Here is a 14,778-nt window from a genome sequence, read left to right as displayed (position 1 = left end):
CATGGAAAAACAATATTCTGAGTGGCACATTGAAGTTAATGTATCAAAGGGTGTCATACAATACATTAATAACCACAAGGTCCACAGGGTGCTGCTGGGCATGACATGACACAAACAGTATTCTGAGTGGCACATTGAAGTTAATGTATCAAAGGGTGTGATACAATACATTAATTACCACAGGGTGCTACAAGGCATGACATGACACAAATAGTATTCTGAGTGGCACAGTGAAGTTAATGTATGAAAGGGTGTGATACAATACATTAATAACCACAAGGTCCACAGGGTGCTGCTGGGCATGACATGACACAAACAGTATTCTGAGTGGCACAGTGAAGTTAATGTATCAAAGGGTGTGATACAATACATTAATAACCACAAGGTGCTACTGGGCATAACATGACACAAACAGTATTCTGAGTGGCACAGTGAAGTTAATGTATGAAAGGGTGTGATACAATACATTAATAACCACAAGGTGCTACTGGGCATGACATGACACAAATAGTATTCTGAGTGGCACAGTGAAGTTAATGTATCAAAGGGTGTGATACAATACATTAATTACCACAAGGTGCTGCTGGGCATGACATGACACAAATAGTATTCTGAGTGGCACAGTGAAGTTAATGTATCAAAGGGTGTGATACAATACATTAATAACCACAAGGTGCTACTGGGCATGACATGACACAAACAGTATTCTGAGTGGCACAGTGAAGTTAATGTATCAAAGGGTGTGATACAATACATTAATTACCACAAGGTGCTGCTGGGCATGACATGACACAAACAGTATTCTGAGTGGCACAGTGAAGTTAATGTATCAAAGGGTGTGATACAATACATTAATAACCACAAGGTCCACAGGGTGCTGCTGGGCATGACATGACACAAACAGTATTCTGAGTGGCACAGTGAAGTTAATGTATGAAAGGGTGTGATACAATACATTAATTACCACAAGGTGCTACTGGGCATGACATGACACAAACAGTATTCTGAGTGGCACAGTGAAGTTAATGTATGAAAGGGTGTGATACAATACATTAATTACCACAAGGTGCTTCTGGGCATGACATGACACAAACAGTATTCTGAGTGGCACAGTGAAGTTAATGTATGAAAGGGTGTGATACAATACATTAATAACCACAAGGTGCTACTGGGCATGACATGACACAAACAGTATTCTGAGTGGCACAGTGAAGTTAATGTATCAAAGGGTGTGATACAATACATTAATTACCACAAGGTGCTGCTGGGCATGACATGACACAAACAGTATTCTGAGTGGCACAGTGAAGTTAATGTATCAAAGGGTGTGATACAATACATTAATTACCACAAGGTGCTGCTGGGCATGACATGACACAAACAGTATTCTGAGTGGCACAGTGAAGTTAATGTATGAAAGGGTGTCATACAATACATTAATAACCACAAGGTCCACAGGGTGCTGCTGGGCATGACATGATACAAACAGTATTCTGAGTGGCACAGTGAAGTTAATGTATGAAAGGGTGTGATACAATACATTAATTACCACAAGGTGCTACTGGGCATGACATGACACAAACAGTATTCTGAGTGGCACAGTGAAGTTAATGTATCAAAGTGTGTGATACAATACATTAATAACCACAAGGTCCACTGGGTGCTACTGGGCATGACATGACACAAACAGTATTCTGAGTGGCACAGTGAAGTTAATGTATGAAAGGGTGTGATACAATACATTAATTACCACAAGGTGCTACTGGGCATGACTTGACACAAACGGTATTCTGAGTGGCACAGTGAAGTTAATGTATCAAAGGGTGTGATACAATACATTAATAACCACAAGGTCCACAGGGTGCTGCTGGGCATGACATGACACAAACAGTATTCTGAGTGGCACAGTGAAGTTAATGTATCAAAGGGTGTGATACAATACATTAATTACCACAAGGTGCTGCTGGGCATGACATGACACAAACAGTATTCTGAGTGGCACAGTGAAGTTAATGTATGAAAGGGTGTGATACAATACATTAATAACCACAAGGTGCTACAAGGCATGACATGACCTAAATTGATGAGATCTACCTTCTAACACCTAGTCTGTATTTACATGTATAAACTTGGCTCTTGATAAAGTATAACATGCATTTTAACAATAAAATTATATTTTTGGCATAAATGTAAATGACATTAGACCCATGACCATGTTTCACGTGCATGGCGACCTGCTCGTATCCCCTGATTTTCGTATCCCCTGCTCGTGAAACTGATTTTGTGTAACCTCTTGGTAAACACAACCATTCTCCATTCATTCAAATGCCTGCAACTACAAATATGTTCATAATATTCATGAATATTCATGAATGACCAAATCCTTGGGTGGGGTGACTACTTACGGCTTGTGTATAAAGGGAGGATTATTACATTCCTGATCTGATGGTGTTGTCTCCCTTTAATAGAACTCCTGAGACGAATGTCTGCTGTACAGGTGTGTTTGTAATTGAAAATTTGAATTGAATTAGTTTTTGACTTAAACCAACCAAATATATGTACATTATAGATGAAACACTATTGGTACTGTGGTGCTCTACAGAAACGATGTGGACGTCTTGAAGTTCTGAAAATTTTTTCAATCCGACATGCCAGGGATTATGGAAATGTAACAGCATCACTGATCGTCAGTGAAAATTGCACGCAATTTCCAGTAGTTCTGTTTATCACATGTTCAAGGTCATATTCAAAATTGTGTCTAAATCCGCATCAGATGTGATCTTTCCAAACTTTTCAAAAGCTTACACTCCGTGGCCGAGGTGGTTTAGCATGCCAGCACGGCGCGGTGACCCAGGAGCCTCTCACCAATGCGGTTGCTGTGAGTTCAAGTTGAGCTCAGGCTGGCTTCTTCCCCAGCCGTACGTGGGAAGGTCTTCAGCAACCTGCAGAGTTTCTCAGGGGGATCTACCCGATTTTCTCCCACCATAGTGGGGGCCTCCGTGGCTCAGTCGGTTAGCGCGCTAGCGCAGCGTAGTGACCCAGAAGCCTCTCACCAATGCGGTCGCTGTGAGTTCAAGACCAGCTCATGCTGGCTTCCTCTCCGGCCGTACGTGGGAAGGTCTGCCAGCAACCTGCGGATGGTCGTGGGTTTCCGCCGGGCTCTGCCCGGTTTCCACCCACCATAATGCTGGCCGCCGTCGTATAAGTGAAATATTCTTGAGTACGGCGTAAAACACCAATCAAAAAAAAAAAAAAAAAAAAAAAAAAAAAAAAAAAAAAAAAAATCCCACCATAGTGCTGGCCGCAGTTGTATAGGTCAGATATTCTTGAGTGCGGCATAAAACACCAATCAAATAAATTAGATCAAAATCGTACATTTGCCCGGATGTCAGGGTAAACAGCTCTTATCCAAACTCATTGACTATATATATATCTAATTTTGTTGTGCAAATTTACAATCCTAGCTGTTGGCTCAGAAGGCTTATTTATGCACATGGGGAATAGTTTCAAGATGTATTGTTTTTAATGGTTTATCTGCTGATGTTTCCTGATTTTTTTTATTTTACACTTTTTCTCCTCAGTAGATCAACACGTTTGTGGCAGATCTTTTTATTTTGTGTATGCCAACTCATCATTGATATTTTACAGTCAGTGAGCATTTTAATATAAAGTAATTTCACCTGTTATTTATATCTTATATATGTACATATACATATTCATACGTCTGTACATCTGTCTTGTTCTTCAACATTGTCTATATTTTGTCTATAATTTACATGTACATGTATATATTGTACTACATTGTTTTAGCAAGCAGTAAGTCCAAAGAAACTCCAAGTAAGTATAAACACACATCACTCTGTGCCAGAAGTTTGTGCTGTGGCAGTCAGTGTGTGCCGGCGGCATGCGCCCTGCTTTGTCAATAGATTACGCCTGGCCTGACTGTTCATGCTAAATCAATACACCTATGTGTAGTGCCTGTATCCAGCTTTTGTCCTGTGGTTGCAGGTAAGGGTAGGGGGTGGGGATAAAGGGGCAGGTAAAGTATTCAGTGTGAGCATCTAGATGCAACTTCTCCAAGGGCTACTGGACTAACGTGCTTACTGTTGTCGCAAATACTGCAAAGCTCCAAACTGGAAGTGTATGCCCACATCGTTAAAGCTGTGCTTGGTGTGAAGCAGAAACAGTAGAGAAGCCCCGCTTTCTAATTATCCCCCACACCCCCAGTGTTTTTTTCAGGTGAGCGAATGGGAGATGTTTCATTCTTAGTGAGCTACAGCAACATTGTGGAGATAACATGATTAGGGAGCAGGCCTCTGTACTGTTTCTGCTTCGCACAGAGCACAGTTTTAGCGATGCACTGGCTAAACTGAAAGGTAGCCTTTGTGATGCTGATGCCTATGATAGTTCATTAGATGAGCATCAAGTGTTTGTGAACTCTTCAATGTTGCACTCGGCACGCTATGGCTGGAATATTGCCAAGGTGATGTTCAGCCGCAACCAGTCATACAATGTCGCACTGCTGTCAACAACCGGACATGGCTAGGAATGATAGATATGGTGTGAAACTACTGTGGCAAATTCATGACCAATCTTCGTTCAAGTCACCAAATTAAAAGAGGGGGTCCTTTGCTAGTCTATTTATTTGTAGAGTGATTCTCTTTCGACAGTTGAGGTCACGGGTTCAAGCCCATCTGTGGCTATTTTGGCTGCATTTGGCATTTATAGTCAGGGCTTTTTCAGGTATATGAGCCTGGCAAACGCCTTGCAGTTTACTCAAGAGTGCATGGATTTTCTTAACCATGTACCTGGCCACTCACGGATATTATAAATGGCTTAAAGTTTCAATCATGACTAAGTTGGCCTGATGAAAAGGGCTCTGCCTGTTGATCTTAAAAAGCATTTTTTTCTGATTTGCTTCGAAGCTAATATGCTGTTTGAAAGCCTGATAGAAAAATCATATGTTTCAGCTCTTAAAGAAATATTTTATGGCATTTTTTTGCCTCTAAAAGTGAAGAAATTTCAGATTTTTTACCTTAAATAATAAATATGAAGAATTGCAACATTAGAAAGTTATATCGGTCACCAAGATTATCCATTTTTGTTATACATAGGTTACTACCCTTTTCGTTTCCTTAACTTATCGGGGCCTCCGTGGCTCAGTCGGTTAGCGCGCTAGCGCAGCGTAATGACCCAGGAGCCTCTCACCAATGCGGTCGCTGTGAGTTCAAGTCCAGCTCATGCTGGCTTCCTCTCCGGCCGTAAGTGGGAAGGTCTGCCAGCAACCTGCGGATGGTCGTGGGTTTCCCCCGGGCTGTGCCCGGTTTCCACCTACCATAATACTGGCCGCCGTTGTATAAGTGAAATATTCTTGAGTACGGCGTAAAACACCAATCAAAAAAAAAAAAAAAAAAAAATCCTTAACTTATCCCTTGACAGTAGGTATCTGTCCATTATTTCAGTATTAGAGCAAATGGCACCATGAGAAATATTGCCATTTACTTGATCACTTTCTCAATGCGATGAAGCAAAGCGCTATAAAAGTAGTTACTCTAACCACACAAGAAATTTTACAAGCACATTAGTCACAGTTGATCACTGTGATGCTATTTATTTTCCATCATCTGAAGCATGAACTGATACCTACCATCAAGGGGGGATAATCCATGAAAAGGGAAGTAATCTATTTGACAAAAACACAGAATATGGGACAAGATCGCCTGACTGTATCCTGGTGCTTTGTCAGGGACAGAATTTGTACCGGTGACTGTTTAAGTAAGTTTTTAGTTTTACTCCTTGCAAATTTGTGGGGGCGAAGTGGGAGGCACCAGGGACAGGAAGAGAGGAAGTGAGTCGAGAGTTAATATTACATACACTATTAAATGTAATAGCAATGGTGCAAGTCTTGCTTTTTGAGAGACAAGTAAATCAGTGGCGATGGAGACAATGTTACATGAATAAATGGCATGTCAAGGTTTTCGATCTTTCTGTTCTTTTACCGTAGCTGCCTCCTTTTATATGGACACTAGTGCCATTTGATCCAATTTCTCTGTTAAATTCGTACTCTTTATTCACACATGTACACATATTTTTTGTGAAACGAGTGTGCTGCTCCTTAATAAGCACTTGTACACGTATGCATGTACAGTGACTACAATGAGGATCATAATATGATACCGGCCCTGATAGAACAGTGGGTAGAGTGTCCGCTTCGGGAGCGGTAGATCCAGGGTTAATACTGGGTCGGGTCACACTAAAGACTTCAAAAAAGGAAGTTGTAGCTTCCTCGCTTGGGGCTCAGCATTAAGGGGATAGTGCAACAACTGTGACCCCTATCAGTACACTGGCTGGGGCGGGGTGGGGTGGCTTGCTTGCCTTCGGAAAGTCGTCTCAGTGAAGCAGCACTAGATGAAAGAGCGGTGGAAGTCCGTCCTGCAACAAGGAGGCAAATTGCACGTACATGCACTCTAAGGACACCTTCGTCATCGTATGAGGTTAAACTGCAAGTTGGTGGTTTGTGCATGTAACAAGTACATGTACATACTCTAATTGCTCCCCTGGTTTAGGCTATTATACAGTGATTAAGACTGATGTCAGAGTTTATAGCTACAGGTACATGTACAATCATTCTCTATGTTCAGACCAAGAAAAAAAAATATAGGATTACATACTGTTGATGTCACTTCCCGGGAAAATAGTTTTTTATTTATTTATTTCAAGTATTCAAATGCATTTCAGTCTTGGTGATCTGCTCTAATTTGGACAAGAAATGTATATTGTAACCAGTGATGTCATTTCTTGATTTTTAGATTTGCCAGCAACCTGAGAATGGTTGTGGGTTTTTGCCCGGGCTCTGACCGGTTTCCTTCCACCATAATGCTGGCCGCCATCGTATAAGTGAAATACTCTTGAGTACATGTACGACGTAAAACACCAGTCAAATAAATAAAGAAAGAAATCTTGTTTTTTGTGACATTAACATGCATTAGTGAGAATGCTAGATGTCTGGGCCCTGTAATTCAAAAGTGTATTAGAACACAAGCCCAGTATTAACTTTAGTTCAGACTGAATAAGTGCCATTTATAGCATTTAAGCCTGGCTTAACTTTAATACTCTTTTATACAGCTGACCTCTCTATTCAGAATGCTTACTTATACTTAGAGAGAGCTATAATGCACTGAGGGACTCTTGAAACAAACTGTTAGAAAAATATATGAGTGTGACATCACTGATGCCAAAACAAATTTAAGATTTTCACAGCCCCACATCTAAAAGCTTGGTACATGACCACCTCTTCATTTTACAAACATGACGACTTTATGATATGTCAGATGTAATGGTCTTAATGACACACATGCTGTATACATAGACATAGGTTGCCATGGTAATTTATATATTTGATATGTCCTTTTCCAGCTTTAAAAATGTCTTAAATATTTTTTTATTAACATTGAATTCACCTATTACTTGTACAGGTAAATCAAGGTTACCCATGTCATTGTGTTTTAATCGGCCTGTTCTGGCCTTTTCTGTATATCCAGCAAAGTTTTTACCATCTGAAGCTGATTGTCCATTCCATGCCTTGCCAAATGAGCCTTTGAACTAGTTTAGATTGTGTGTATGCATGTCTGTCTGTAGGCGTATGTTGTAGATAGCATTGCCCTATTATTCTGTTGATTGTTCTATTGCTAGTCCTATATTCTGTTGATTGTTCTATTGCTAGTCCTACATTCTGTTGATTGTTATAGTGCTAGTCCTATAATCTGTTGATTGTTATAGTCTATTATTTTGTTGACTGTTCTAGTTCTAGCCCTGTTATTCTGTTGATTGTTCTAGTCCTATTATTCTGTTGATTGTTCTAGTTCTGTTATTCTGTTGATTGTTCTAGTCCTATTATTATGTTGATTGTTCTAGTTCTATTATTCTGTTGATTGTTCTAGTCCTATTATGTTAATTGTTCTAGTCCTATAATCTGTTGTATAATCTAGTTCTATTATTCTGTTGACTGTTTTAGTTCTAGCCCTATTATTCTGTTGTTCTATTTCTATTATTCTGTTGATTGTTCTGGTTGACATGGTTGAGGCCATTTTTGCGCATGTATATATGTACAGTCAGAGAGTGTATTGACATAAAAGAAGACTTTCCATATAGTATTGACTTCCTTTCCTTGTGGATATTAGGCATATTCGATATTGGCTCCCTGGTACCATGGGAAACATTGATGCCTTTATTAGCTGTCATCATCTCTTTAGGTTCTGTTGGGGTATTTTAAGTTGTTTTACATTTATTCCACAGATTAATTGTTAATGAAAACCTGCTATTCCCATCCTCGGATAGAATTTTTGGGAGCGCCTTGCACAGTGCTCATATGGCGATAATTAATGTGGCCTTACATGAAGTTCATATATGATATCATTAGCTAGTACACCAATATGACACATGAAGACATTGGTATCATTCTTTTGTATAGTGCCTGAATTTTCAGTGGTCCTGTTTGCTTTACACTAATATGTGTATGTTGACATGTAAGTAAGTCTGATAACGTTTTTGCCTGTCTCATCACAGTTTTTCCTAGGAACGTTTTCTTCATGGACTTGAAGTGATACATTGGTTGATGGATATCTCCATGTACATGTACAGCTATATAACATTGAGAGAAGATTTGTCCAGTGTGGCTTCACACATAAATGTACTTCAGTTTGTGAATCAGTAACTTGGATTTGTTTTATACATTTATCTGTGGGGCCAAATGTAGGTGGCAGCTCCAACAGCCCATTATTACCAAGGATATAAAGTTTATACAGATTTAAGTGTGAGATGTGTACCTGGTGTGTTTTCAGGCATGCCTCGCCCTATGCCCCCAGGAATGCCCCCTCACCCAGGCATGCAGTCCCCAATGGACAGGAAGCGCTCAGGGGACATGAGACCCCCACATCACAGCCAGGGCATGAGTAAACCGTAAGTCAGTTCTAAACATGTACATCTACACCACCCTCCCCCCCACCCCCACCCAATATGGCTGATATCGTGTTAAGCCATAAAGCCATAAAGGCTGATTCTCACGGTGCGATTTGTAGTACCAACTTGTAGCATACAACCGAGTCGAACCGGCAGAACACCCGAATCGTTTCAACATTTGTCACATTCAACGAGTTGTGAGGTAGTCGAAAGAAATAGAAAAAGCTCTATTTTCATGCTAAAAATCACATGCGCAGGCCAATCAAATCACTTCAGTTGTTTCCACTACTCCTTGTTGTTTCCACCAGTCAAAGCTTGTCAACAACCATGATGATACCTGTACCGAGAAAAGCAGTCTGGTGTATCCTTTGCTGAAACCGAGCAATTTATTTCTTACTCTGTCAAGATCTGAAGTGAAATTACACCTCATGTAGATTACAGTAAAGGACTCCTCATGACAAACATGCTAACAAAAACGCCAATCCTTAGCAACGGAACTGGACCAGAAAAACGCAATATCCGAGACAAGTCCCGTGCGACCATGTTACAGACGAATTTTGTCAAACACTACAAGTCGAACATTACAAGATGGTACTACAAAAATACATCTTGAAGATAGCCGTAATCATTCATTCATTCCAGGCCAGTTCTGTAGATGTTTGAAAGTGGTGTAGATGTGAAGTATTTCAGAACTAGAATCTGTGCTATATCCAGAGATTGTTATCCCTAATGATGATGAAATAGGAATTTGTTTAGATGGTCACGGCCTTTGGAAAGACCAAGAATTTATTAAATGTTGTAAGGATTTTGAGAACACGTTATTGACAGATGCCTCTTGTTTCGTCTTGTATTCATGTGTCTCTCAATTACAGGAAGAAAAAGAAGAAAATTGCGGACAAAATATTACCTCAGAGAGTGAGTATTTATCAGACATGTCAGAGAGATAAAAGGCCATCATTTAAAATATGTTCATTTTAGGCTATTTACATTAGTCATGGATTAAATTTTAAGTCATTTACCGTAATCCAAAGTCTTCATTGAAAGTTTGATTGCCCTTTTTTTATTTTTCTTGCTCTTCATGTTAATTTATTTAAAATCTTTGCATTTTTTAATTAGCCAGATTGAAAGAAAAATGACCCTCTAAAAGGGGCCGGTTGCGTCCAGTAGAGAATTTTCAATGGTGGCCTATAAAGTACAGTGTACGTTTGGATTATGTGATCTGACAAGGTTAGCAGCAGTGTATGTAGCTGTATACGTGTTCTCTGTACCTACATACAGGGTCTTGTCAGGTGATACCATCAACTGGAGGGGGGCCTTTGTGGCCCAGTTGTCAGTATGCTAGTGCAGTACAATCACTCAGGTCCCTCTCACCTTGCAGTCGCTGTGAGTTAAAGTCCAGGTGGTGCTGGCTTCCTCTCCAATTGTATGTGGGAAGGTGTGTCGGCAACCTGTAGATGGTCAACGGTTGTTTTCCCAGGTCAACAGTTTCCTCCACCCACAAAAGTGACCCACAGCCAGTAACAGAAAAACTCTTGTGTATTACGTTAGGCTACAATCAAATATGTAAATACATATATGAGGTGTTCATGTAATTTGTGGCTTCAGGTGCGCGACTTGGTGCCAGAGTCGCAGGCATACATGGACCTTCTGGCGTTTGAGAGGAAACTGGATTCAACCATCATGAGGAAAAGACTGGATATCCAAGAGGCCTTAAAACGACCGCAGAAGGTACCATTATAAAACACACCCAGTGATCGTGTAAATGTCTTTAACATAGTTCATACAGTTTCACGAAAAACCTTGAAAAGCATGGAATTTGAAAGAAACTTAAATTCCAGGCCTTGAAAAGAATGAAAAGTCAGTGGGTTGTGTTGTTGGTTCCAGGAAAAGCCTTTGAAATGGAGACTACAGAAATCAACCTGGGATGCTGTGTATAGTAATCTATAGGGGGATATTGTCCTCCATCGTTTGTGTGATTACTCTATATCTGCATGTAATTGAGGTCATTTTATATTGTTGTAAGCTTGTATAAGTGTTGAACATGTTTTTGAGGTAGCCTGAGGAATGTGAATTTGAACTTGGAAAACTCATGAAATGGGTGTAAATTTGAAATCTTCACAAGTGTGGGAATCCTGTTATTAACTGATCTGCTCTGACAAGAGTGTGGAGCCCTGAAATCCTTGTGTGGTCACTGATGTACAAGTAGTTGTACATATTGAGAGGATAGTGAGATTTTTGTTTTTAAAGGTGCTTTGCCAGTGAGTCACTAGGACATACGAGGTATGGGTTCAAACCCAGCCCAGGACAGGAATTTGTAGATTCTATGGCCCTCACTCTTTGTGAGTCCTCTTGTGAGGGTAAGGGGTTAAATAATGCTTGTATGCTGATTGCAGTCAAATGTTCCTTAAAAGAGCATGTCTTCCGCCAATATGGTGCACATATCTTGAAAAAGTTCATCAGTAATTTGCCAGATGTTGGTGGTTTACAACAGACACTTCAGTTTTTTCCACCCATAGTACTGACCTCCATTGTATATGTGAAGAATTCTTGAGTTCTTGGCGCTAGGCAACACTCAAATAAATGAATGTTCTGTCCTAAGATGGGTAAAGCGCTGAGGCCTGACCAATAAGGTTGTATGCTCGAAACGAGCTCTCACTGTTTTGGCTGCGGCTTTAAGGAGTTTGTCAGGTTTCTAGCAATGATAAAAGGTTTACTCCACTTGCGGTTGTATAAGGGGAAAAAATGTTGGAGACAGATTAGATACTAATCAGATAAATAAATAAATGATACAAATATTATTGAAGTTTTATTTGCTTATCATTTCAGCAAAAGAGGAAACTGAGGATATTCATTTCCAACACCTTTTACCCTGCCAGAATGGATAATGAGGTAATAGAATTTTGTGGAGGTTTGGTTGCAGCCCCTGGTAATTTATTGTTTCAGTTGTGACCTTTTTGTCAAGATCACAAATAATGGTAATTACTAATTATCAATTTCGTGCCCAAAATATTACTTTTCTTGTAAAATTCACATGGAACATCATCTAGTTTAATAAAGACAATGGCAGAATAGACCATTCGCTAGGGCAGCGTAATGACCCAGGGGTCTCTCACCAATGAAGTCGCTGTGAGTTCAAGTCCAGCTCATGCTGGCTTCCTCTCTGGTCGCACGTGGGAAGGTCTGGGCAGCAACCAATATTTTTTTAATAAATGAAAATATATAATATTATATTATTATATCATTTTTATTTTTTCTGAAACTGAATAATAAGGCACATATAAGGTCATATTATTTAGTTACCCTAGTTCCTCGACCATTTTCACATATGAAAGATCAACTTTTCAGTGCAGTTTATGAACATTTTAACTTGATTTTGGAGACAACACAACATTGGTTGGAGTGACCAGTTTCAGGGCTTAACAAAAGGCATAATTTTATTAGTCAACACAGAATAATGCCTTCGGAATATGCTTGAATAAACACCTTGCAGACATGTGAAAAGTTTGAATTATAGTAGAAGGCTGTTGAGTTACAGGATACGAAAATGTGTGGTATTAGCAACCCTCAAATTAAAAGTAACCCCAGATATGAGGCTTACTGACCCCAAGTACATCTGTCTCCTATAACTGAGTAACCATGTGCCGAATTTATCCTGCAAAAGACCCATCATTTCAGTTCTGAAGACCAATGTAGAGGTGAATCACTAAAGTGATGTGACCATTGTTTATACAAACAGGGAGATAACCTAGTCAGAAGACGCATATGACTTCGGTTGCAGGATACAAGAATATACATGTCACCCATGTGACTGATGTTGTCCAGTGAAAAGCATCATTATTTTTTTATTTTGGGATAATCAGTGATATGCATCAGTTGAACATGCGATTACTTGAGGTCATAAAAGTTGTACAGCTGAACAGGATGGAGGACTCGTGGCAAACAGTAGTGCCTGTGTATCAGTCAAGAAGCACACATTATGTATTATTGCTAGTTTCACAGACATGTTCACATTTGGCTTTGATTTACAGGATGGGGAGGAGACTGTTGCATCGTGGGAGTTACGTGTAGAAGGAAGACTTTTAGAAGATGTAAGTATATTTTCCTCCACCTCTAGCCAGATGCCTGTCCGACATTGTGTCTTCATTCAGGTATTTGTGGACCCATCATTGGCTCATTGCTTGGCTGTTTCTTCCAATGTTACTTCTAACGTAAGTTTCTCCCAAGAGGTAACAATACAGTAAGACGGCAAAAGACTAGTAGATTCACATGTTGCAACATTCTAGGGCTTTAATGAGTTAGTTTCTGTGAATTTTCGACCTTTGTTTGCAAAGATGAAACTCTAAACTCTAAAATGAAGCCTAGATTCCCGTCCTTTATTTTGCGGCATTGTAGTGTTTTAGCGTTTCTTTTTCTTTTGTGATTTTCTAGCATCTGGTTGCAAAGATGAATAACAAGTCTAAAATGCATCTTTGTTCCAGCAAGGTTGATACTGGGCCATAGGATTCATAATCAGCCTTGCTTTACTGTACTTATGAAAGTCTTCATAATCCTACTCTTTTGACAGCTAATGGCCTTACAGTCCTCGTACTTTTGCTTTGACATTTGTGGCCAATCATCTCTTATAAAAGTGTATTTCCTTGTTTTGAAGTAAATGCATGTACGTTTGGATCCGATTTTTTCCTTGACACAACATTATACAACGGCAATAAACAATGCTATGAATGTTAATTGATGTGCTTGTATTCAAGCCAACAGGCAGCAGAAAGTCACTGTGCTATCAGGCCGCGAAAAGTCACTGTGTTTTATCAGGCAGCAGGAAGTCACTGCTATCAAACAGCAGGCCTATTGGTGATAGCGAAACAGTCGATTGATATAGCCTATGTGGTTGTTTAGCCACTAATTTCTTTCAAGCATATTTTGCCTCAAAATGACTGACCCCGTACAACCCTTAAGTCGTCAATGTGCAGGGGAATATTTTTTGCACTAACACTTCTACGTGTGAAATAAATTTATTCCCTACACTTCACACATGTACTTTTCATTACACCACATCCCATGTTGTTTTGAACTCCTATCAGTGTCAATAACTAAGGTGGAATCTGATTGGACAACAAATCATGCATATTTATGAAGGAAAGTTGAGACCTTTGAAGAGTTAGAATAGCTCAATAAGGGAAGGTAGATGATGTCGGACATCACTGGCTTGATTAGATGAAGATGCTAAAATGAAGTGTAAATTCTCCTCCTTTATTTTGCAGCATTGTAGCATTTGCAAGTTTTTGTTTTCCTTTTGTGATTTTTCCAGGCTCTGGTTGCAAAGATAAATAACAACTCAGTAAAATGAAGCTTAAATTCTCCTCTTTCATTTTGCAGCATTGTGGCGTTTTAATGCATATTTTTTTTCTCTTTTGTGATTTTCCAGCCTCTGGTTGCAAAGATGAATGACAACTCTAAAATGAAGCGTAAATTCTCTTCGTTCTTCAAGAGTCTGGTGATTGAGTTGGATAAAGATTTGTACGGTCCAGACAACCACTTGGTGGAGGTGAGAGAAACTCGTATCAGACAAAACTCTTTGCCTGTTAAAAAACAGAGAGAATTACTAGAAGACTGGGAAACAGTACTCAGTTATTGCCCTGACCTAAATCAGCATACCTCAATGAGGATGTTGTCTAGGAGAAGACAACTCAGTGTAATAGTCAATTGCTTTGATGGAGTTAAGCGCCCCTGATAGCACGGTTCGTAGAGCGTTTGCTTCGTGAGCGGTAGATCCAGGGTCAGTCCTGGGTCGACTCACACCTTAGACTTTAAAAGAGGAAGTTG

General features: G+C 39.7%; 1 protein-coding gene across 1 annotated transcript in view; it reads left to right on the top strand.

The window, feature by feature from the left end:
* Positions 1 to 14,778, top strand: part of LOC135478176 (SWI/SNF-related matrix-associated actin-dependent regulator of chromatin subfamily D member 1-like) — a 41,890-nt gene that overhangs the window by 18,664 nt on the left and 8,448 nt on the right. Inside the window, exons 3-8 of the mRNA XM_064758447.1 lie at positions 8,841 to 8,958; positions 9,831 to 9,873; positions 10,564 to 10,686; positions 11,785 to 11,847; positions 12,987 to 13,046; positions 14,381 to 14,647. Of these exons, the coding sequence (XP_064614517.1) occupies positions 8,841 to 8,958; positions 9,831 to 9,873; positions 10,564 to 10,686; positions 11,785 to 11,847; positions 12,987 to 13,046; positions 14,381 to 14,647 (674 nt within the window). The remainder of the gene's footprint in view (positions 1 to 8,840; positions 8,959 to 9,830; positions 9,874 to 10,563; positions 10,687 to 11,784; positions 11,848 to 12,986; positions 13,047 to 14,380; positions 14,648 to 14,778) is intronic.

This window comes from Liolophura sinensis, chromosome 11 (assembly GCF_032854445.1).
Source record: "Liolophura sinensis isolate JHLJ2023 chromosome 11, CUHK_Ljap_v2, whole genome shotgun sequence".
Lineage (NCBI taxonomy): Eukaryota > Metazoa > Mollusca > Polyplacophora > Chitonida > Chitonidae > Liolophura > Liolophura sinensis.
The sequence above is the reverse complement of the archived record's forward strand: the minus strand, read 5'-3'. Positions and strand labels throughout refer to the sequence as shown.